We start from the raw sequence: 22,536 nt of genomic DNA on the forward strand, positions 1-22,536 counted from the left end.
GATGGAGGAGACACAGAAGGTCACACACTCTTATTGGGTGCTGTGGGGGCCCAAGAGACTTCCTACCCCATGGACGCCCAGAGCTTGTCTGTCTTGTTCCTTATCTGAACCCAGTGCCTGCCCAAGCAGCGATGATGGTTCTTTTAAACACAGGCTCTGTTCGGGGAATTAGGCACTCCCCACGGCGTGAGACCTTCGGGTTTGCAGGCTGCTGGCACATTTTGACAGGAGCTGAGCTGTCATTTCTGCTTCAGTTGAAATGTGGTGGGAGTCACTTTTATGTAACTTTCATTTCATCGAGTGTTAATATCAGTGCCTATAATACCGGAGGCCATGAAGAGAAAAAGTAGAATTCCTGAATGAATTCTGTGTCTCGCCATCAGACCTGTAAACTCCCAATCTGCGTATTTAGACCTGTAACTGGCCTTGGTGTGTTAAATTTTGACTCAGATGTTTCCTTAATGAACCTCTAATTCATAGCATTTCAGTCTTTTGCTCAGCTTGGTAACTGGTTTCTTTTTTAGGACCTCCTTGGCTAGTGTAGTATTCTTTGGGGGTGTATTTTTGTGCTGCTGGATTTTGAACAGCTCACTTGTGAAAGGAAGAGTCTGGGTTGCCGGAACATCCTGTAGATTGTGGCTGTAGCTATAGAGGTTGTGTGATGATTTTTTTAAAAAGCCTATTCAAGAATCCCGAATTGTTCTGTGTAGGAGAACTTGGATTTACAGGCCTACAGCCTCACTCGAGATAGATCCAGCCGGGTGCCCGAGGGACCTGTCGTCCTTCCTTCTTTCCCCGAGGCACTCAGCCTCATTCCTGCGCCTGCCTCGCTGAGACTCGAGAAGCCCCCTTCATCCCCAGAGTCAGTCAGCACTGCTATTGGCCCTTGTTCCGCACGGGGGAAGAATTTTAAATACCTTGGATCTTAAATAGATTTTGTGGGGGTTTTTATTATGGAGATTTTCAAAGACGTGAAAGTAGAGATGCTGGTTTAATGACCCCTGGTCCCCATCACCCAGTGTCGGCAAGTCTCACCTTAGGGTCAGTATATGGCCTCGCCACCCTCACTTAACTTGAAGCAAATCTCAGGCATCTTTAATTTTAATTACTGAGTTTAAAAAAACAATTTTAGGCTCTTGCTGAGGAGCTCAGCTGGTTAGAGCGTTGTCCTGATACGCCAAGGTTGCGGTGTGAATCCCACTTAGGGCACATACAAGAATCCATCCCTGGGAGGTAGGGAGCATTGGGGGGGGTGGGCCGGGATGGGAGTAAAAGACAGAAAACTGTACTTGAACAATAATTAAATACATTAAAAATAAATAAAATCTTTTAAAAAAGAATCGATCAATGAACACATAAGTAACACAACAAATCAATGTTTCTCTCTCTCCCTCCTTCCCTCTGTCCCTTCCTCTCTAAAACCAATTAGAAGTCATTTTAACAATAATATTTATATATATTTTTTAATTTTATTTATTTATCTTTAGAGGGGAAGGGAAGGAGAGAGGGAGAGAAATATCAATGTATGGTTGCTTCTGGTGCATCCCCTGCTGGGAACTGGCCCCTGCTGGGAACTGGCCTGCAACCCAGGCATGTGCCCTGACTGGGAATCGAACCACGATCGTCTGGTTCACAGGCCCGGGCTCAATCCACTGAGCTACACCAGCCAGGGCTAATAATATTTATATATTAGTATGTCTCTCTTTACAGCATTACTGTCTCTGAAAATTTACCAGTTCCTTAATATTATCAAACATGCAGTGAGTCAATATTAAAAATTTCCCAATGATTAAAATGTTTTTTACAGTTTCTAGAAATCAGGATTCAAGTAAGCGCTACTTATTGTAATTATTGCTATTGTCTCCCAGATTTAAAAAATAAACCTTTTGTTCTGTTTGAAATGATTTCAAGTTTAGAGGACAGTCACCAGACTTGTACAGAGAACTCCTACGTACCCCTTCTTCAGAGCCCTCAGTTGTTATTATATTATATGCACCTTATTCTCTCTATATATTGATACATATATTTTTAAAAAATTTAATAGCAAGTTTCAGGCATGAAGCTCATTATCACTTAATACTTCAGTGTGTATTTCTGCAAACAGGGACATTCTACTATACATACCAAAGTGCAGACATTGATATGATACTATCATCTACTCCATGGACCCCATTCCTATTTTGCCAGTCGTCAAATAATACCCTGTATATGTTCAAGATCTATTCTAGGCTCAGAGATTACATTTGGTTGTTGTGCCAGTTTAGTTTCAGTCTGGAATAGTCCTTCCATTTTTCTTGTCTTTCATGACCTGCATTTCCGATGAGTACGGGCCAGTCACTTTGTAGAATGAGACTTGACTTGGGCTTGCCTGGCGTTTCTTTATGTGTAGACTTGGGTCCTGCATCTGTGGCAGGAAGACCACAGGCTGCACCGCTGTGTGCTTCACCGTGCACCGTCTCAGGTGGCTCCTGACATTGCTTCGTTCTCCCACTAGTGACGGAACTTTTATCGTTTGGTTAGGATGCTGTTTGCCGGATTTCTCCACTGTGAAGTTAATGAATTTTGTAAATTTTAATAAGGAATTAGAAAGCATTTTAATGGGGAGACACTTTGAGGCTCTGTTAAACCCTGTTCATTAGCAGATCTTCACCCACTTGGTTGTAACATCCTTTGGTGATTCCTTCCTGAATTAGTTATTACGGTGGATGCCAAATGGAGAGTTTCTAGTAACAGCATTCCTTCTACATTTAGTAATGAGCATTGTACGATAAGGAAATAATTTATTTATATCAGTATGAACTCATGGACTTCTGACTTATTCAGTGTGTTACAATCTGTAACTGTTACTTATTTTGATTCCCAAATTGCCCCAGCTTTGGCCAGGAGGAGTCCTTTTAAACAGGCTCCTGTGTCATTTTTATGTTCTCCGTCACTCTTTGAACACTTTCTTACTTTTCGGCACAACAAAATTTTCCTCGTTCTTCTTGTACTGGAACCTGCCTTTTCTACAATGAGCCGTGGTTCCTTTTAGTGGACATTGGTATCTAGAAGCCAAAATCTGGGTGCTAGCTATGTTCATCGTTATTGGGACATCATTTCTTCTAGGTTCTTTTCACAGATAGTTTTTTTTTTTACTTTCTTCTGTATTTCCAACTGCAGACTCTGACAGTAAGAGATCTGGCTCCAGTTATCCTGAATATATTTACTTATTTGTTCAGTCCCTGTATAAAACTCTCCTTCCTGGCATGCTGGTCAAATCCTTTTAGTTCCTGCACAGTCAGTCATGCCAGTAAACATTTTTTGACTTTGGTGTTACTGACCTTGCTAGTGCCTCTGGCCAGTGGTCTTTGTGATGAAATGAAAAATGGTGAAAGTTGAGTTGATTCATTTAACACATATTTACTGAGCACCAGCTATGTGACCAATACTTTTTAGATTCTGGAGATACAGCAGTGAACGAGACAGCTACAGCTTCTGCATCAGAAGGATAAAGCACTGATAAGAATATTGATATGGTAAGAACAGTAAGAGAGGAAGCCTGCGGGGCCGAGGGAAATAGCAGGGCACGTGAGGAATGTTTCTTGAAATGTTAATGGGACTTATCTAAGAAAAAGAAGTTAAAAAAACATGAACAGTGAAAGGACAGCAAACTCACAGTTATTAACAACCACACCTAAAACAAAAGCAAACTAAAAGGACAGCTAGATCAGGAATGGAAACATAGAAATGAAGATCTCAAGGAGGGTTAGCAACAGGGGACTGGGAGAAGGAGAAGGGGGGAGAAGGTACAGAAAATAAGTAGCATAGACGGTAGGCAGAAAATAGATAGGGGGAGGGCAGGAATAGTAGGGGAAATATAGAATCTAAAGAACTTGAGACACATGGTCATAAACTAAAGGGAGGAGTAATGGTGGGGATGGGAGGATAGGGTGGAGGGGAATGAAGGGGGGAATAGAACAACTGTAATGGCATAATCAATAAAAAAATAAATAAATAAAAAGCTAAACAAACAAACAAACAAACAAAAAAGAAGTTGCATTTCAGGCCGGGGGACTGGCAGGCTGGATTGGAAGCAATGGGCAGGGAGGAGCTAGCCCAGAAAGGACTGGTAAATGTTTTTCAGGAGTGAGGACTTCATCCTAAGGAAAGCAAAGAATAGTTGGAGGGTTTGAAGCAGCACGTTGACCAGAGTCCAAGTGAAGTTTTAGAAAACAGCGTAGCAGAGGAGTGGATTAGCAGGGGCAGGGCAAGATGCGGAAACCTCTCGGCTGTGGGTGTTGTCCAGGAGGGAGGTGACCATTAGCTAGCGCAGGGCTGAGCAGGGCAGCTTCAGCAAAGGGGGTGCATTGAGAGGTTGAGGAGGGGTGCTGGAGAGGACTTGGAATTCTGCTTGGTGAAGGCCAAAGGTGAGACCTGAGGCAGACAAACCGTACAATTTAAACTTAAGTAACTGGGGAGTATATTGTTGGTTATCATTGCGTTGGCAGGGAAGGTAGCATGTTCCTGCCTTTTCCCACTTTGACGTGACCTTTTCATCTAAACCTGAAATCTGGAGCATTTGCCTGATATTCTGTGACAAGCTTTCCACTTAATCTTAGAACCACCTTTAGTGTTGCCGGGTGGTGCATGGCATTCTGATGTTTTTTGATGGAACCACAAAGAGCATCTGATGGATTTTTAGTGAGGAGTGTTGGTGGGATGAGTGTTGTTACCCTGTTACTGCACCTTCAGCGTGTGAGGTCAGCAGAACTTTGTGGGGCGGCTGGGTCATGTCCCTGGGTTTGCTCCACTGCTTGTGTAACACCGACATGTGAATTCACTCAGCCAGCTCATCGTCTCAGAGCTGTCACCCTGTGTCAGCTCTCAGCCAAGCAGGGAAAAGACAGGCCAGGTCTGTGTCTCATGCAACATAAGTTCTAGCTCGAGAGTGGCAAATACAGTGACCGAGCAAAGCAAGACATATTCTCTGGATCACTACCCCAGTGTTCTCCAGGGAAAGAGCCCTGTGCTGGTGGCGAAGAAACCAAGTTCCATTTCTGGCTTTGTTGTGTATCAGTTCTATGGATCAGGACACATGATTTACCTTTTCCTGGTCTCTCCCCTCCACGCCCCCTGCTTTCTTGGCTCTAAAATGAGGCATTAATTTCCCCCCACAAGTGCCTGCCATATAGAATATGTTTGGTAAGTGTCTGCCAAACACATCAGTGTTTGCATTGCCCACTGATAAGCCCTTATGAGGATCACGAGAGCCGTGTCTGTGACAGACACTTACACAGAGGGAAATGCTGCCCAGATGTGCGGTGTGCTGATGAGGATGCTGTGCTTGTGGTGCCATGTGTGCAAAAAATGAAGTGACATGCACTTCAGTGGCTGCGGAATGGCTCTCAAGTCTCTTTTTTTATTTTAAAAACTGCATTAGAAAAATCCTTCCTGCAGGATGTATAATAGCTTTTATTTGACATTCCTCCAGGGAAGCTCTAAGTGGCAACGAATGAGGCCAGAGGCAAAATAAAATGGTGTCAGGTCTCGCAGCGACAGTCTCGTCCCCAGAAGCAAACACTGCACAGTAGTTGCTTCTGTTTGACGGGCCACTTTGGATGCTGAGCGTTTTCCGAATGGTGCCTTTCCGCCAGCTCTGAGAGGATAAGTAAAACCTGGGGGGCAAGTCTGTGCAGCCTGGTGGGGTGGGCCTGCTTGCTTGTAGCCTGGTCACCGCTTGGGACCACCAGTGAGTTGCCCACATCCCCTAGTGTCAGCCTGAGCATCTGGAACAGGGAGGTAACCTTCCTACCTTTCTTATCGCATCTTAAATGGTTAATGCACATGAGACACTTCTAAGGTAAGCCATCAGGATGCGCTAGTTAGACTGAATAAGCTGAGCTTCGTTACTTAGACCCAGAAGGATCCTAACAGCATTCCCATGGCTTCAGAGGCAGAAGAACTGAAAACTGCTGCTTCCCTTGCCTGTGTCTCTTGTCCGACCTTCTTCACTGCCCTCCCTGCCTCCCAACGTCCCTTCTACAGCCATTGCCTGTGTGTACCAGCAGGTTCTTAGTCCAGAACAACAGAAAACCAGCACGGGTATATTGGGGGGAAAAAGTTACTGGAAGGCTTGTCAAGAGCTCATAGGATCCCCCAAAAGGCAAGAGAATGGAGCTCTCAGAGGAGAGGTGAGGACAAGGCAGGCTGAGAAGCCAGACCGATGACTGAGGTCATGCCACAGAATCATCCTGGAGAGACACTGATACCCAAGCACTGGACACTGATGTCACGCAGGCACCCCACCTCTGCTACCCCTGAAAACCAGTCATTGCTACTGCCACCACTGCCAGGAAAGAATTCTCCTCATCCCTGTTCTTTTCAACGTGAACTTTTAATAAAGTACAATATGCATAGGGAAAAGTAGGCGAGAAAGGGCGCGGCTAAGGGAGTGCTCACAAAATGAGCACATGGAGTAAGCACCCCCTGCTGAAGAAACGAAACGTGACCAGGCTCCCAGGAGACCGCGGGAGCTGTGCCCCCAAGGATAACTGCTGTCTTGACTTCCCACCCAGAGCTCGGTTTTGTCCGTGTTTGTACTTTCTGGAAGTGGAATCACACAATACGTTCTGTTTGTGTCTGGCTTCTTTTGCTCAACACTGTTTGCGAGGTTCTTCCGGGTTGTTTGTTATACGTAATTCCAGTGCATTTATTGTCATTGCTGTATAATGGCCCACCATTCGGAAAGCACCAAATGGATAAACCAGCATTTGTTTAGCCATCTAGTGTGGACAGACATGTGGGCTGTCAGCTTTTGGATGTTAGGGAGGGTGCTGCAGACATTTCCTACATGTCTTTTGGCAGCCAGATGTACGTCCCTGATGGGAGGTTGGTAGGGGTGGAATTGCTGGATCACAGGGCAGTCTGTGTTTATTAATAACTGGAGAGGGTATCTATCCTCTTTTGTGAAGTGCCTGTTCAAGTCTTTTGCACATTTTAAAATTATGTTGTTAGCTTTTTTCTTGCTGGTTTTAGGGGTTCTTTATATTTCCTTGGTACAAGTTCTTTGTTGGCCATATTTATTGTGAATATCTCTCCCAGTCTGTAGTTTGTGTTTTCTGAACACACCTTTTTGCATCTCTAGATCCAGATGTAAAAACCTCTGCCATTGCACAGGACCGGATTTTGTGATCCTCAACAGCAAACCTTGTCTGCAGTCCTTCCAAGATGTCCATTCCCAGGTGACATCGCCTCTGGGGAGGCGCCTCGGCCAGGACTGGCCGCACTCAGCACAAACGACTCTGGCTAGTGTTAGCAGAAAGGCTGAGCTGTCAGGTTGAGGCAGCTTCCTGCCCCTCGAACTGCTGCGGGGATCTGGCTTATATAGTGCTGGGTTTCTTCATGCCGGTGCAAAGTAGATTTCTTTGTTCTCCAGGTTCCTGCTGTGGGTTGGCATTGACCGGTGCAGGCCCAGATGCATTGGTTTGGGGAGTACCTGAAGAGAAACTTCAATCTTATCCAGGAGAGAGTCTCAAAGAGTAACTGGAGTAACTGAAGTAACTGAAGAACATTTCCATGTATCTTAAGAGAGGCTCAGCCTGTCTCACTGGGAGGCTGGAGGAGCAGCTGGAGGCTGACAGGTGGCGTAACATCTGGGTCCCCTCTGCTGTGATGGGTTGAACTGCAGGCGTTAGCACAGGGAGCCATGGAATCTTGCAGCCAGTGGCTGCAGAAGCTTGCTCCTGTGTCACAGTTCCTGCCATGGCAATGGATACCTCATACCCTCTTGCTCCCCTCTTAAGTTGCTGTCACATTTAAGTCTCGTGTGATGCATGTCAGTGGAAGAACATGAACCTTGGGATCTTTGCTGCGGGCAGCTTTTGGTTCTCTGGCCTCTGTGGTATGAGATGAGGTCAAAAGTCCAAGCAGGATGGACGGTTCTGGGGCACAGCTGTTCCAGTAACGAGAGAAACCATGCGGGTGCCACATTAGCTAAATGTTCTGGATGGGAACTATGTGGAAAGTTCAAGAGCAGCCCATGATTTGGCATGTGGGAATAAACCAGCTCAGCTGCCTGGGAGGTTCCAGAAGGTCATTCCTCCATTCATCTGTTGAGCCATTGTGTCAATGCCCTGGGGCTATTGTTAGTAAGCCTGATGTTGTGGAATTGTGTGCCTGAAACCTGTATAAAGTTTCATTCATCAGTGTTGCCCCAGTACATTTGATAAAAAGCAGGGGGGAAAAAAGCACCATACGCTGGGTGGCTTAAAACAACAGAAATGTATTGTTTCACAGTCCTGGAGGCTAGACGTCCAAAGTCAAGGTGTCCCCAGTGTTTCCTGACTTACTGTTTGCCAGTAACCCTTGGTGCCCCTTGATTTGTAGATGCTCACTCCCACCTCTGCGTCCATTGTCACGTGGCATTTCCCTGTGTGTCTGTCTCTTCCTCCTCTTATAAAGGACAATAGTCATACTGGATTAGGGTCTGCTAATGACTGACCTCATCTTAACTTGATCATATCTTCAAAGACCCTATTTCTAAATTAGGTCACGTCCACAGGTGCTGGGGGTTAGGACTTCAACATATCTTTCTGGGGGATGCAGTTTAATTTACAACACCCATCGTCACTCCGGGCCATGGCTGGCCCCTCGCCTTCAGCTGCTCTGGGTCTCTGCGCCTTCCCAGAGCCACGTTCCCCCAACGCCCTGTTGTGGGTTGGCTGGGCCCTCCTCGTCCTTGCCGGGGCAGAGTCTGCCCATTGTCTGAGACTCTGCCCCAGTGTACCCCCCAGTCCCTCTGGGACAGACGGTCATTCTGTTTCCTGAGCTCCTACTACCGACAGCTTATTCTTTCATTTTGAGTTTGTATTTAAAGCCAACATTGCATAGACAACGGATATGTCTGTAACATAGAACGTACTGCATGTGGGTAGCATATATACAGAAAAGTGGTAACTTATAAGGGTAGATAGCTCAATAAATTTTCATAGTGAACATGCCCTTTATTTTGAGTTTATTTCCCTCTGCTTATTAAATAGTAGCTTGCAATTTATAGGCCTGTCTGTTTCACAAGGTGAATCGTTCCTTGAGGCCTCAAAATGTGTCTAATTTATCTTAATATCTATGCTTTCTCCAGTGTCTAACACAGTTTCTTTATATAGTAGCCCACAGGAAGTGCTCGCTGAGTTAGAATTTAGAAGACTGCTGGTGGGGATATTTACGAAGTGACTCAGAGTCAGCCTGAGCTAGAGTTGAATGAAAGTCACTCAGGCCACGTGCTTTGCCCCAGATTAATAGCTTTTGTCTTCCCATGTGTCTGGTTTCAAATTTGCTGCCCTTTTTTTTTTTTTTTTTTTTTTGTCCATGAACATTTCTGTGAAGGTTCCCTAGAAAACGTAGCCCAAGGCAGAGATTAAAGAGCTAGCTCCCTTTACTTGGGAGATGCAATCCCAGGGCAGTGATGCAGAAAAGGAAAGTGAAGAGAAGAGAGAGGGAAGTGACAAGGCAGTACAGTGCGTGCCCTTGCGGGAGGCCAAGGCTCAGTGAGCTGCAGAGACACGGTGTGTGTGGACTTCTCTAGAAGGCACGCGAGGAGAAACACGTTCCTCCGAGCAGCCTGCAGAGGGAAGAGCGGAGGGGAATTTGTCTTCCCCACTCACTTCCACCCCCCGTTTCTCACTGTGGCATTTTATGCAAGTACAGAAGTGGAGGGACCACTGGACGAGGATAAGACACCAACCCAGAGAGACAGAGAAGGATGCAGCCCAGGGAATCTGAGAAGGCACACAAGGTTTGTGTCCAGTACTGCCCAGACCTTGTGTGACTTAGGTCCACCGTGCCCTGCCATAGTGTCAGCTCTCCTACTGTGATGGGGGGACTTACATTCTCCTGAGAAGATGAAGTCATCTTTAGTCCTTCTCTGAGATGACAGGTGCAAGTCCCAGTCAGTGACAGAGTCCCCTTCCTGGTGTATAGCTGCAGCCACCTGGGAACCGAAGCAAGAAGGTTGTGAGACAAGCTCATTCTCTGCTGTGTGGCTGGTCCTGACACTGTAATTGATATTCGCCGCCTCCCTGCTCCTATTCTAGATCCTGGTCACTCTGCTTGGGTTCTCCGGCTGGTCTGTGCCGTTTGCCCTAAGGGGTCTGAGTTCCCCATTGCCTTACCTATTAACAGCCATTACCAGACATTGAAGTGTTAAGAGATGACCCAGGGAAGGCCCTGAGCTCTATCCAGACATTCTTCTCCCTTCCCCTTATGTGTCACTAACCTAATTCTTTATGGCAATTAGCTTAAGAGACCCCCACAGTATAGTCACTCTCTTTGATCTGTTCCTCCCTGATATGAGGAGCGAAAGGTGGCCACGCAGTAGAGTTAGTTTTCTATTCAGTGGGAAGCCTTATTGTCACATTCCCCCCTCAGCCTGGAACTAGAACCCCTAACCCAGCTGAGGCCAAGTGCATGGGAGTGGGAAGTACAAACTCTGCAAGGGGTTACTACGCGTGATGGTGAGCAGGACCACTCTTGGCTGTATCTGCTGCAGTTACAGAGGACATGGCAACAAATGCCAGTTGTCAGTTCAAGGCGTGAACTGCATCCTGGAGGACAGAAGCTCAAGCCGGGAAGCCATCTCCCCAGTCACGTCCCCAGCTGAGCCTTCAGTAGGCCATCCCATTGTCTGTCAGACTGGCTGCCCCTGACTGATAGCAGCGCTCATGCTGAGACCAGTGGATTCACCAGTGGGGACTCATTGGTGCACCTCCTTGCCTGAAATGGGTGACTTGGTCTGAGGCCGTGTTGCGGGGGAATCAAGGCTGGTAGATGAGGATGCGATAACTGTGGAAAGTGGTGACTCATCGCAGAAATTAAGGACAGGCTGCTTACCCCACTCAGGTGGGAGGTGGCCCAGTGCCTACTAGGCCCTGGTTTGTCTTGTGGTAGCGAGGCCACTGAAGCTGCCCAGGCTCCGGGAAAGTAGACGGTTCTGAGTCGTGCGCCTCCAAAGGCCCCAGTTGGGAGAGGCGTTGCCACTGCAGCTTACAGTGTGGGGTGAGTGGGGCCCGAACCTCCCCACCCTCGGAGGTTTGGGGTCGCTCTGGAAGGCAGACCTTCAGAGCGAGCCTTTTGGAAGCCAAAACTCCCAGTGGGAGAAACAGACCCTGTTAGAGGCAACGTGGGCGGGTGCACCACTCCCAAAAGCAACCTGAATTTTAAGATATGCCTGGGAATTTTAGGCCCTTTCAGGACTGAATTGGTAGCTGTTGAAATTTTTAAAGACTTGACTAAACAGGACAAAAAATATCACTTGGGCTACTGGTGGATAATGGATTGGCCACAAAACAGCTAAATGAAAGAAAAAAAGAGCACAGCCAAATTCCAGGATGGGACAGTGCATGGAAACTCAATCGTTTTAAGGGGACTTCAGACCCAAAATCACAGCTGCCCCTGCAGGAGTTCTTCCCAATAACAGAAAAATAAAACTGAAACATGAAGCTCCTCAAGTCCTGAAATGAAAAGCAGCTCTAATTACCACGAGTTCAAGTTAAATTTAGATTTAGATGTTAGGTGGGTGATCCAGCTTATCTGCTGTATCTTCATTTTCTGAAATTGTTTTGTCGCTTTTTCATATCTACTCATTCTCGTTTCATTTTTACCTACTTTTGTTTCACAAATATTGTTTCTTTTATTGGATGTTATTCCTTCTTCTTCGAGAATCCTAAACCTAGTTACATGAATTTTTTATACTGTTCTGATAATTATGTTCCGTCTTAAGCGCCTCATCCTCTGAGCATTGATTTTCTTCAGGGATGTTTGCGTTTTGGTTTTTCAGGCTTGTCTTGACTGGGACATTCTCTGCCCCCTCCCCGCCCTGCCCCGAGCCTCACACACCACTCTCCTCTTCTCGGTCTAGTGATTTTTATAGAACCTCTGCCTTGGAGAGCCCACTCCAGAACCAGGCTTTATGCTGGGGGCTGGGGGCTTCAGTCCTTCAGTGACTTTGGGAATATCTCCAGCCCAGTTGCTAAGCGTGAGGGCCAGGCAGTTCGGGTTCTGGTTATAAAACTTCTTACCATCTATGACCCTGGGAAGAAATGATGGCATCGTTAAATTTTCTTTTTATTTCAAAATAACTCAGACTCACAGAAAAGTTGCGAATATAGTACAGAGTTCCCATATACTCTTCATCTAGCTTCCCCTAAAGTCACCATCTCACCTCACCAAAGTACAATTGACATTAACGTTGTTATAAGACTATTACAAACCTTATTTGTATTTCGTAAGCTTTTCCACGAATGGCCTTTTTCTGTTTTATAATTCAATCCAGGATCCCACATCGGATTTAGTGATTTTTCTATTTCCATAATTCCCTCTAATCTTATTAAGGAAGATCTGTGCCTTCTTCCCCATATATTTATTCCTTCAATTACTTACTTACATCTGGACAGACTTGTGGATATTTAGCTCAGCGATGGGTTACACTGGCTATCTTGCAGCTCAGCCCTGATCTCACACAGTGGCCTGGCTTCCGTCTCCTGCTGTGCACGCGGCACTTTTATTCCTGTGTCCCTCAGAAGCTTCAGGCACTCCAGGTCATCCTTGTTCCTCTCCTGGCAGTAGGCCCAGGAGGCCCACTATTTTAGTTTTGGGTTAAAAATCTGTGTACTTTGTGTGGCCTGCAAGGCACTACACTTGGTCCCTGCCTGATTTTCCAGCATCATTTTTTTCTCATCTACTGTCTTATTCTCAATGCTCCGGCCACAGGCAGACACTTCCTCTTCTTTGAAAGCCGTAAACTCCTTCTTGCCTCAGAGTCATCATCTTTGCCCCTGCTTTTCACCTTTGCCTAGAGCACTGCCACCACCCTGCTTCTTTTTTGAACGAAGCCATAGTGGCATTTTGGGTTACTGTCTTTTTGCCATGTGTAATGCACACGTTTTTGCCCAAATTTTTGAGGGCAAAATAAAGATGTGTGTTATGCATGGGTATAATGATTACATACGGTGGGTATAATCATGGGTATAATAATCTCATGTATAATGCATGGAAAAACGTGGGTGCACACCATACACAGCAAAATATGGTAATTATGACACTGTTTAACACCTGAACACTCTCTAGCCTGAAAGGTCCTTGAATCTAAAACCGTAGGCTTCCAACAGGCATGCCCAGCATTGACTGTTTTGTAACTTAGAATGAGTTTCCTTCAAGTGGAAGGTGTCAGTCAGCACCCAGGAACTCGGTCTTTCTTCAGGTACAGATCGCATCATCTGCTCTAAGGAATGTCAAAGCGGGAGGGAATCAGGAAAGGCAGCAGCTGCTCAAGTGCAAGATGACTGTCTTAGCAAGTGCCATGTCATTTGACTTTAGAACTGGCAGCAACATCTAAAAAATGACAGATGATGACAGCCAGGGAAAATGAACGAGCATCGAAGGGCGGCAGAATCGCCACATGAGCCCCTGCCAATGGCACTGTGGCCTGCTGATCAGTCGCTCTTCCTTTTCCAGCACCTTCTGTGGAAAGAGGTTCAGTGCATCTTGGGGGTTCTGAATTCCCTCTGAGTCTCTAAGGGAGCATGAGTTAAGTAGTCATGAGAGTTGGAACTCAGTTTGCAGACACTGGTCACAGCTGTACGTGGCCTCCACTTCCCCTTACTTTGGTACCATTAGCTCCGTAACCTTATACCAGAGGGCCATCAGTCCCTTGTCATAAGGCAGTATGTGTTGACCCAGCCCTCACCTTCGCTGTGGAGCTAGAGGAGGATGGTGGCATCCTGGCTCTGCGGGTCTCAGTCCCCAGGTCACCCCCAGCAAGGGGTGCTGTCAAGGTGACCCCTGGAGTTCTGGGCCTCTAATCTCTGCTTTAGTGGCAGGTTTCCTTCCTGTTCCACCTCTGTTGTTCTCAGGCTTAAGGGGAAGAGCCTGGGGTGGAGTTAGAGGTCTGTGCCACCTACCAGGACCCTGGGGAGTCACCCTTCTCCACCTCTGGATGTCTTCGAGGGCTCAGACCACAGCAGGCAAGTCCTGCCCGTGGCACTGATGCAGGCCTTTGTCCTTCTGTCATTCTGCCCCCCTGAGTGCCCCTTGACCAAGTCTCTCCCAGTCAGTCCCAGCAGGCATCATCTCCCAGCTCTGACTCCGGGGGGCCTCTCCCAGCTCCAAGGGTCCCTGAGGCTTTCTTCAGTCTGGAGCTATGGAATTTGGGAGCCTCACCTCCTTCCTTCTCTTGCATCCTACAGAAATCAGGGTGAAATGGCCCACACCTGCCGTGGCACCATCAACCTGTCCACCACGCACTTTGACACGGAGGATTCTTGCGGTATTGTGCTGACCAGTGGGGCAAGGACCTACCACCTCAAGGCCAGCTCGGAGGTGGAGCGGCAGCAGTGGATCACCGCCCTGGAGCTGGCCAAGGCCAAGGCTGTCCGCATGATGAACAGCCATTCAGGTAGTGAGCACTTGGTGCAGTGGGTGTACGTGCAGTATGATGTGTCTGGAAAAAGTGGGAGCCGAAAGCATTTGGGGGATGGTGGTAACCAGGAGACCCAGTTTACTCCAGACCAGCCTCAGAAGGTCAAGGTGTGTGTTTGTCCTTCCCACTTGGCTCTGTGGGTCCTCAGCAGCGAGGTGCTTATGTTATGTGGTTGGGGTGGCTAGCAATTTGGAGGATGGAAATGTTTGTTGTGGGTGAGGCCTGTTGCCCCTGTCTTTGGAAGAAGCCAGTTTCTGGACTTGAGAAGACCATCCGGATGCTGCAGAGGGTCAGCTCCAGAAGCAGCAGTCACGGGTGGGAGCCCAGGACTGTGCACCTGGGCCTCGGGCTAGACTTTCTCCCAGGTGCACGGCTCGCTCATGTGTCCTGAGCAAGACATTTTATTTTTTACTTAAATGCATTTCTTTTTAAAAATACATAATGTCTTTGTATGATTCATAAACCACTGGCTTCAAAGCATATGGAGTGACTTCTCCCTTGCCTCTGCCCCCAGCCACCCCTCCCTGCTCTCCTACCCAGGGGCAGCCAGAGCTGCCAGTGTCTTGTGTCTTTGCGTATATATTTAAGCAGGTACTTACTTTAAAATACATGCAGTTCCCCACTTTGCTTTTCTCCCCACTTAACAATATAACTTGGAATGTTTCCCTATCAGTACCTAAAATCTTCTTCCTTGTTTTTACAACAGTGTAGTGTTTCATTGTATGGACGTCCCGTGGTTTATAACCTGTAGCTTGTTGATGACCCTGTGGGTTTCTTTGCTCTTCAGTGAGTAACCTCGCAACCCATGTCACATGTGTACAAGTACAAATGAAATGTGTGCTCCAGGAAGTGGGGCTCCTGGGTCCACAGGAATGTGCATTGGTAATTCTGAGGGTTTGTCCAGCTGCCTTCCACGGGGGCTGCTCCATTAGATGCCTGAGGCAGCGTGTGAGATGCCTGCCTGCCCACAGCCTTGACCACCCCCAGCAACAGAGCCAGTGTTTCTGTTGGGTGAAAACAGTCCACACAGATAGAGATGGGGGATTGGGAAGCTGTGATCCTTTCAAATTTATAAGCAGAACAGTGTGTATGTCCACAGATCTGTGCATTTTTTTTTTCCAGGGAGGCAGGACTCCAGGTGAGAATGAGGCACAGCCCCTGCTGTCTGGGATTATCTCATGGGCTGGTGGGGGAGCCAGTGAGTCCTGTGGAAGGAGATTTAACGCAAAGCAGGATGAGGGGCTAGGGACGTCGGTCACCATGCCCCATACCCTACCCCCTGCCTTGCTTCTGCCTCAGCACTGGCTTCTCAGTGCACATTGAAGGTCATTGAATATCATCAGTCTGATCTTCTCCTTCAGTCTCACCCTTTTGGAGCGTGGGTTCCCCCACCACAGTGACTCTTTTCCTCGGGGTCAGCACTCATGTGGTATTGATCCTGGCGAGGGGTCCCCAGGGTGCCACTCCATTTCGTGGTGAAGGAGAGCATCAGGGCCATCTCTCTTGCGTGGGATAAGTGGTCTCAGTGGGGATGCCTGTGGAAAGCCACTGTGGCCAGTGATGTGACTGGGCTCAGGACGACGCCATTGGCTAGGTGTGGGGACACTGGGGCTCATGGAAGAACTAGCTTCCTCCTTCCAGCTTCTCCCAAGTAAAATAAATAACAAATTTCTTTCTTTTCTAGGAAGTTCTGAACATAATGTAGCAGATAGCATTTACTGGTTTCATCATTCTGGAACAGTTTTCGTGGCACAGCCAGTGGGCGGGGGTTTCTTTTGCAGCGGGGCGAAAGTGCTGGTTCACACCCGGGCAGTGCTAGGGACTGCTCGTCTGGATCTCCTCTAGGGGAAGCCGGGACCCTGGGAAGGGAGCAGCCTCAGGCCCCCCCTTCCTTCGCTGCATGCCCCTTAGGGCTGCCAGGGGCTGGAGACGCAGCACATATCGTGTTTTTCCAAGCCTTTAGCTTTCTGGGTAAGGACACGGGACAGACATTCAAGTACAACTCAAGGTACCACATGCGAGTTAGAAGTGGTAGGATTCCTCTCCTTTTGGCTTTTTGAAGCTTGAACTAATGTACTGAGGGAGAAGCCTTCAGGCAGGTACTGTGCTTACATATATATAGAGTGAGGCCACCTGGTTATTTCTTGAAGAATAGTGGCAGTGAGGGCCCCTCTGCAAGGCAGCAGCCTTCTCCCACAGTTCTCAGGCTGACGCTGGAGAGCTGTGGTTTGTAACCTTTTGCTTGGAGTCAGCTTCAGGTAACCCTGAATGAGGGAAGTCTGCCTGGTGAGGTTCTCCTTGTCCAGCTGACGGTGACCAGCTGGGCCAAGGGCACATACAGTACTCTGGACAGATCCCTTCAGGTTGTCCTGAGGCCTGTCTGTCCCTTCCCAGGTTGTAGAACACGTGTCACCCAGTAGGAAGCCAGCTTTCCAGCTGCTATTCTCCAGCTTCTCTGCCACCCCCAGATCTCCTCTCCTCTTATCTGACGTCTGCAACCCTCTGTCTTCCTGCCTCCAGTCACTTCTTTAAACAGAAGGCCATGTAAAAAATGGGAATTTGTTCATATAACTGCACTGCTCACAACTCCTAAGTGCTATAAACCAACAGAACTTAACAGACATATACAGAACACCCCACCCAACAGCAGTAGGACTTTTTCTAAGTTGCACGGGGAACATTCTCCAGGGCAGACTCTATGTTAGGTCCCCAAACAAGTCTCAGTAACTTTAAGAAGATTGAAATCGTACATATTCCACAGTGGAATGAAGCTAGAAATCAATGAAAGAAGAAGCATTTGAAAGTTCACAAATATGCAGAAATTAAACATACTCTAAACAAATGAGTCAAAGGTGAAATCACAAGGGAAATTAGAAAATATTTTGCAATGAATGAAGATGAAAACATAACATTCCAAAAGCGTATGGGATGCAGCAAAGGCAGTGCTCAGTGGGAAGGTTGTAGCTGTAGGACGGTCCATTTGAAAAGGAGGAAAATCTGCAGTCAGTAACTCAACCTCACATCTTCAGGAACTAGATAAAGAAGACCAAGTTAGACCCAAAGCCAGCAGAAGGAAGGAAACAGTATCAGCGCGGCAGACAACATCTGCGCCTGCGCGGGTCACAGCCACCCAGCATGCCAGGCCTGGGGAGTCTGGGAGCAGCGAGTGTGTGGAGCTGTGGGTGGCTGATGGCTGGGGTCTCAGGTGATGTCCTGGGCAGCTAATCCCAGGACCTTTCTGCTAGACTGGTGACAGGCAGGGCCCAATGTCACCAGCGAGACTGGAGCTCACAGTGGGGCCAAGCAGCTTTTCAAGACGGTTTGTTGTTATTCGTGAAATCACAAGCCCTTTCCTGTGTGTTACTAGAGAAATCCGTGTGAGGAAGGATGCGGAGTTTTCTGATGTTCCGATGAGCAACTGGGCCTGGTTAGTTTGCTGTTTAAGTAGCTTCCGAAGTGTGAGGTTTGACTCTCTGGCGTCTACAGCTGCCCCCTGGTGGCGGATCCAGGCCCTTCTGAGGGCGCACTGGGCCTGGCAGGGGAGGCCAGACAGATCTGGAGGGCAGGGGAGAGCCAGAGAAAGGCTGCAGGTCAAACTTGCATTTTATTTTCACATTGGTATACAGTAAGTTTTACACTTTCTTGGGTGCAGTTATATGCATTTTAACACGTATATGGATTCATGACATACCTCCATAATCAGGACCCGGGGCTCCGTGAAGAATTCTTAGACATCATGTCTAAGACATGAAAGGCATGCTCCATGGAAAAAAATTAATAAGTTGGACTCCAAAATTGAAAACTTATTTGAAAAATTAATAATATGGAGCCCATATTTTGGACTCCAAAATTGAAAACTTTTTTGCATTGCAAAAGTCTGTTAAAAGGATGAAAGACAGAGTACAGACTGAGAGAAAATAACAATATTGGCAAGCCGCTTGTCTGACAAAGGACTGGTATCTAGAATATACATAGAACTCTCAAAACTTAACAGTAAAAAAATAATGTAATTATAAAGTATACACAAACAAGAATAGATATTTCACTGAAGAAAGGACACAGATGGCAGATAAGCACATGAAAAGTTGCTCATTATCACTAGCTATTAGAGCAAAGCAGATTAAGATCAAAATGAGCTATTGACACATTAGAACAGTTCAAATTTAAAAGTAACAAGGGTACTAAATGCCAGCGAGGGTCCGTCTGGCATCTGTTGCTGTTGGGAGTAGCCATTTTGGGGAACAGTTTGGCGGTTTCTTACAAAACTCAGCATGCACTTACCATGTGACCCGGCAACCATACCCCTGCACATTCATCCCAGAGAAATGGAAATTTGTAGTTACACGAAAACCTGCACACCATGTTCGTAGCACTGTTTTTAATAGCAAGATATTGGAAACGACACCAATGTGCTTCAGTGGGTAAATGGTTGTGCAAACCCTTCATACAATGTACGTTCACACAGTGATGTACTACTCAGCAGTGACAATGAGTGAGCATTTTGGATGAATATCCAAGGAATTACGCTGAGCGAAAGAAGACACTTTTAAAAAGCTGTATGATTCCATTTATGTGACCTTTTGGAAAAGGCTAAAACTATAGAGATGAAGAACAGGTCAGTGGTTGCCAGCAGTGAGGGGTTTGGGGAGGGTAATACCAAGTAATGGCATGAGGAAGCGTTTGGGGGTGAGGGAGCCCTCTATCCTGCTTGTGGAGGTATGTTATGAATCTATACATATGTTAAAATGTGTATAACTGTACAAAAAAGGGTAAATTTACTGCACATTAATTGGAAAAGAAAATGCAGTTTTGACGAACAGTCCTTCTTTGGCTCTCCCCTGCCTTCCAGATCAGTCCAGCTCCCTCCATGCTCACTGGCAAACTCTCTTGCCGCCAGGCCAGCGTGTGTGCTGAACCTCTTGCCTGCATACCCTCTTCCCTGGCACCCAGCCCCTTCCCATGACCTGCTTCCCCTTACGTTTGCTTAGCCTTCAAGGAGAGGCCGCTCTGGAAACTCCCCCTGAGCCAGCCCCCTGCCTGGACCAGATGCTTGCTTTCCGCAGCCTGGCTCAGCCCTCCGTGCACGGTTGCAGAGTGGTTAGTGCAAACATGGCCTTCCCAGAAGCTCAGATTCCCCATTTGTCAGTCAGCTGGAGGCTTCTATTATGTCGCTCCCAGGGTCCTTCCAATTCAGAGATTTCTAGGTCAGTCAGAGCCAACCTTCCTGGGTTCAAAACCATGGCTGCCTGACTGTGTGACCTTGGGCAAGTTGCTTGCTGTCTTTTGTCTTATTCCTCTGTAAAGCAGGCTGACTAATAGAACCACCTCTTAGAGATGCAGTGAGGATTAACCTAGATAATGCATAAAAAGGACTTAGCACGTGGCTTGGTAAGCGCTGGCAAAAGTTAGCTGTAGTTACTGATAATGGTGACCTTGGCAGCTTAAAAATAACACAGGTTCCCAAGCTGCCCTGCCCTGATAAATCCAAATGAATGAGAGCAGCACTGGGGGCCCTGCATTTAAGGAAAAATCTCCCTGGGTATGATCACAATATTTAGCAAATAAAAATACGGGTCACCCAGCTTAATTTGAACTTCAAATACACAACAAATAATATATTTACATAAATGTGTCCCATGCAATAGTTGGGGCATACTTATACTAAAATTTATTTACTGTGTATCTGAAATTCAGATATAAAGGGTATCCTGCCTTTCATCTCCCCACTGCTTTTAACTATATCCCCAGGGTGGGGGCAGGGCGGCCCTCCACAGCCAGCCCACCTGAGGGCTCTGCTCCTGACTCCAGGTGGGGACCAGAGTTGAACTTCCCAGTCAGAAAACGGAGAATATTCTTTCACTTGACACAGGGGGGAGCCAGAGGATGGTTGGTTCACTTTCTTTGCTGCTGGATTGGGGTCTAAGGAAGTACCAGCAGGTTGTCTGGCTCGCAACAGACCTCTCTATATTTTGGAATCATATTCAGATCTTCAGGTTCACCTCCCCATGGGGTGCTGGGGGGTTGTAAGAATGGAATACAGAGCCAGCCAGCTCTCTCTCTTGGGCCTTACTTCAAGGTGGGGGCGCTAATCCAGCCCCTCAGGGGTTCCCTCTCTCCTGCCCTGTTTCCCCAGGCTGGTGGCCCCCACACTGATGTCATAACCCCATTCTGATATCACAGCCCAGCACTTGGAAGGTTCCCAGGCAGCCCAGATTCTGCCCTTAGAGCAGCCAAGGCCGACTGACGTCTCTCAGTGGTGAGGGGGGCTTGGGTGGCTGGGGGCCCTGGGGGCTGACCCTAAAGAACATCTGGGTGGCCTGCCATCCTTTGGCTCCACAATGGAAACCCTCTAAAAGGTAGGACTTGGAAGGCCTTCCTGCTGTCCCTGTTGGCTGTGGTCCCCCAGGGTGGAAATAAATCCTGGGATTGTTCTGGCTCTAGACAGATCATAGAGAACCTGCTGCCTCCGTGCCTTGGGGTGCAAGTGGCTGGAGAAATGGTGGTGTCTCCTTGGTCCACTCAACAGTCTTCTCTTCCTATAGAAGGAATGGCTTCCCGAAGTGTGGGCTTTTTTACTTGTTGGGGGGAGTTGCTCCTTCGCTCTTGGAAAATACCTGCAAACCTGGTACCACGGTGAGTTCTTCCATGACCACCTCCTTTGTACCCCCTCTCTAGTGACCGGGCAGGGACATGGGTGTATACCTTTCTCAAGACAAAAGGAAAACATAGCCACATGCAAACTGTTAACTCTCAGACCCCACAGTTGCAAGGAAAAGCCCCGTCTGCTTAGCTTCTCAGAGGGTATAATGAAGGCTCTTGTGAGCTCATTAAGTTAGTAAAATATTGAATGGCATGGATTAAACAACACAATCACTTTTCTCTAATTTTGGTGACCTTGAAATCCCCTAGAGTGAGCATGTAAAAATTCTTCAGAAAGGATCACCAAGATTTTGATCTGATGGCCAGGTGGCTCCCAGAAATTCCCATTTCTAATAAGGATTCCATGCAGGGATCTCATGGAATGGATCCCGCAGGGATCCAGCCCCCCATGGATCTCGTTTGGAGAAACAGGGTTTCCACCCAGACTCCCTGGGTTGCTTGCCGCATCTGGTTTGTTTTTCCCACTTACAGACCCTGTGCTTTCCATGGAATAATGAGGGTTTAATTCTGTGTGACTATCACTTTTTCAATGTTCTGGATCCAGAGAAAAAAGGACTGTGTAGTGTGTTCACCAGGTGCATTCGCACATAAATTCTTGGCCTGTGACTTCCAGGTGTAGGTACAGCCATTTCTTTCTTCCCAAGAAGAGGTGTTGTGTCTGTATGGGGAGTGCTGTAGCCGCCACCGGTCACAGACTCTTTGCAGTCCTCACCTGACCTGAGAGGTGGGAACATGGGTCTGAATTTCGGGTCAGTGAAACAGGTAGTGGTGAAGGGTGTTGCTGAGCAAAGGGACTGGCTTTGGGTGGCCCCAGCTGGACATTTAGTGGTGCCTGGAAGGGCAGCCATTGCTCATGGTCAGCAGCTCAAGGTGGGTGTTCCCTGCCCACTTTGGCTGTGAACTCTGGCTTTCCCAAGAATGTCACACAGCCCTCAGAACAAACAGATGCTATCTCAGCCTAGTTTGGAGGGGACATTGGCTTCTGCTTTCGAGCCCTTTGGATTAAGCAGGGCTCAGTGTCCAGGAGTCCAGGCCTGCAGCCCTTGTGGTCTCAGTTCTTCCTTTGTGCTTCTGGTGCAGGTGTGAGGCATCACACGTCCTGCCCCTTGGTTCTTGGCCCTCAGGTTGCAGGACGGAGGGGCTGACCTCACCCAAACCCTTCAAAATATGGATGGACAGGCTCCCTTCTCCTCAGACTCTTCTCTGTGCTCACTCATTACCCGGGTCACCACTTGCTTTTTCTTTGCAGCTTCAGCAGAACCTCGCATGCAGTTGTTGCTCAGTAAACATGTGTCCGTTGAAAGAGAGTAGAAGGCAAAAGCCTTAGGTAGGACAGTTGGATTCAAGAATGTTGCAAAATCCGGCGATAGGATTTTAAAAACCTTTGTTGCTATTATGGAACATTTAAGACATAAACAGAAGTGGAA

The 22,536-nt window shown here is 47.5% G+C and overlaps 1 protein-coding gene across 2 annotated transcripts in view; it reads left to right on the forward strand.

Moving 5' to 3' along the window:
* The window catches only part of OSBP2 (oxysterol binding protein 2), a 131,917-nt gene that overhangs the window by 14,234 nt on the left and 95,147 nt on the right, over positions 1-22,536 (forward strand). For both annotated transcript variants that reach the window (XM_037166805.2, XM_037166806.2), the window contains exon 2: positions 14,217-14,425. In XM_037166805.2, coding sequence (XP_037022700.2) covers positions 14,217-14,425 — 209 coding nt within the window. The remainder of the gene's footprint in view (positions 1-14,216; positions 14,426-22,536) is intronic.

The sequence above is a fragment of the Artibeus jamaicensis genome, unplaced genomic scaffold (assembly GCF_021234435.1).
Source record: "Artibeus jamaicensis isolate MK-2021 breed Jamaican fruit bat unplaced genomic scaffold, CSHL_Jam_final contig_525, whole genome shotgun sequence".
Lineage (NCBI taxonomy): Eukaryota > Metazoa > Chordata > Mammalia > Chiroptera > Phyllostomidae > Artibeus > Artibeus jamaicensis.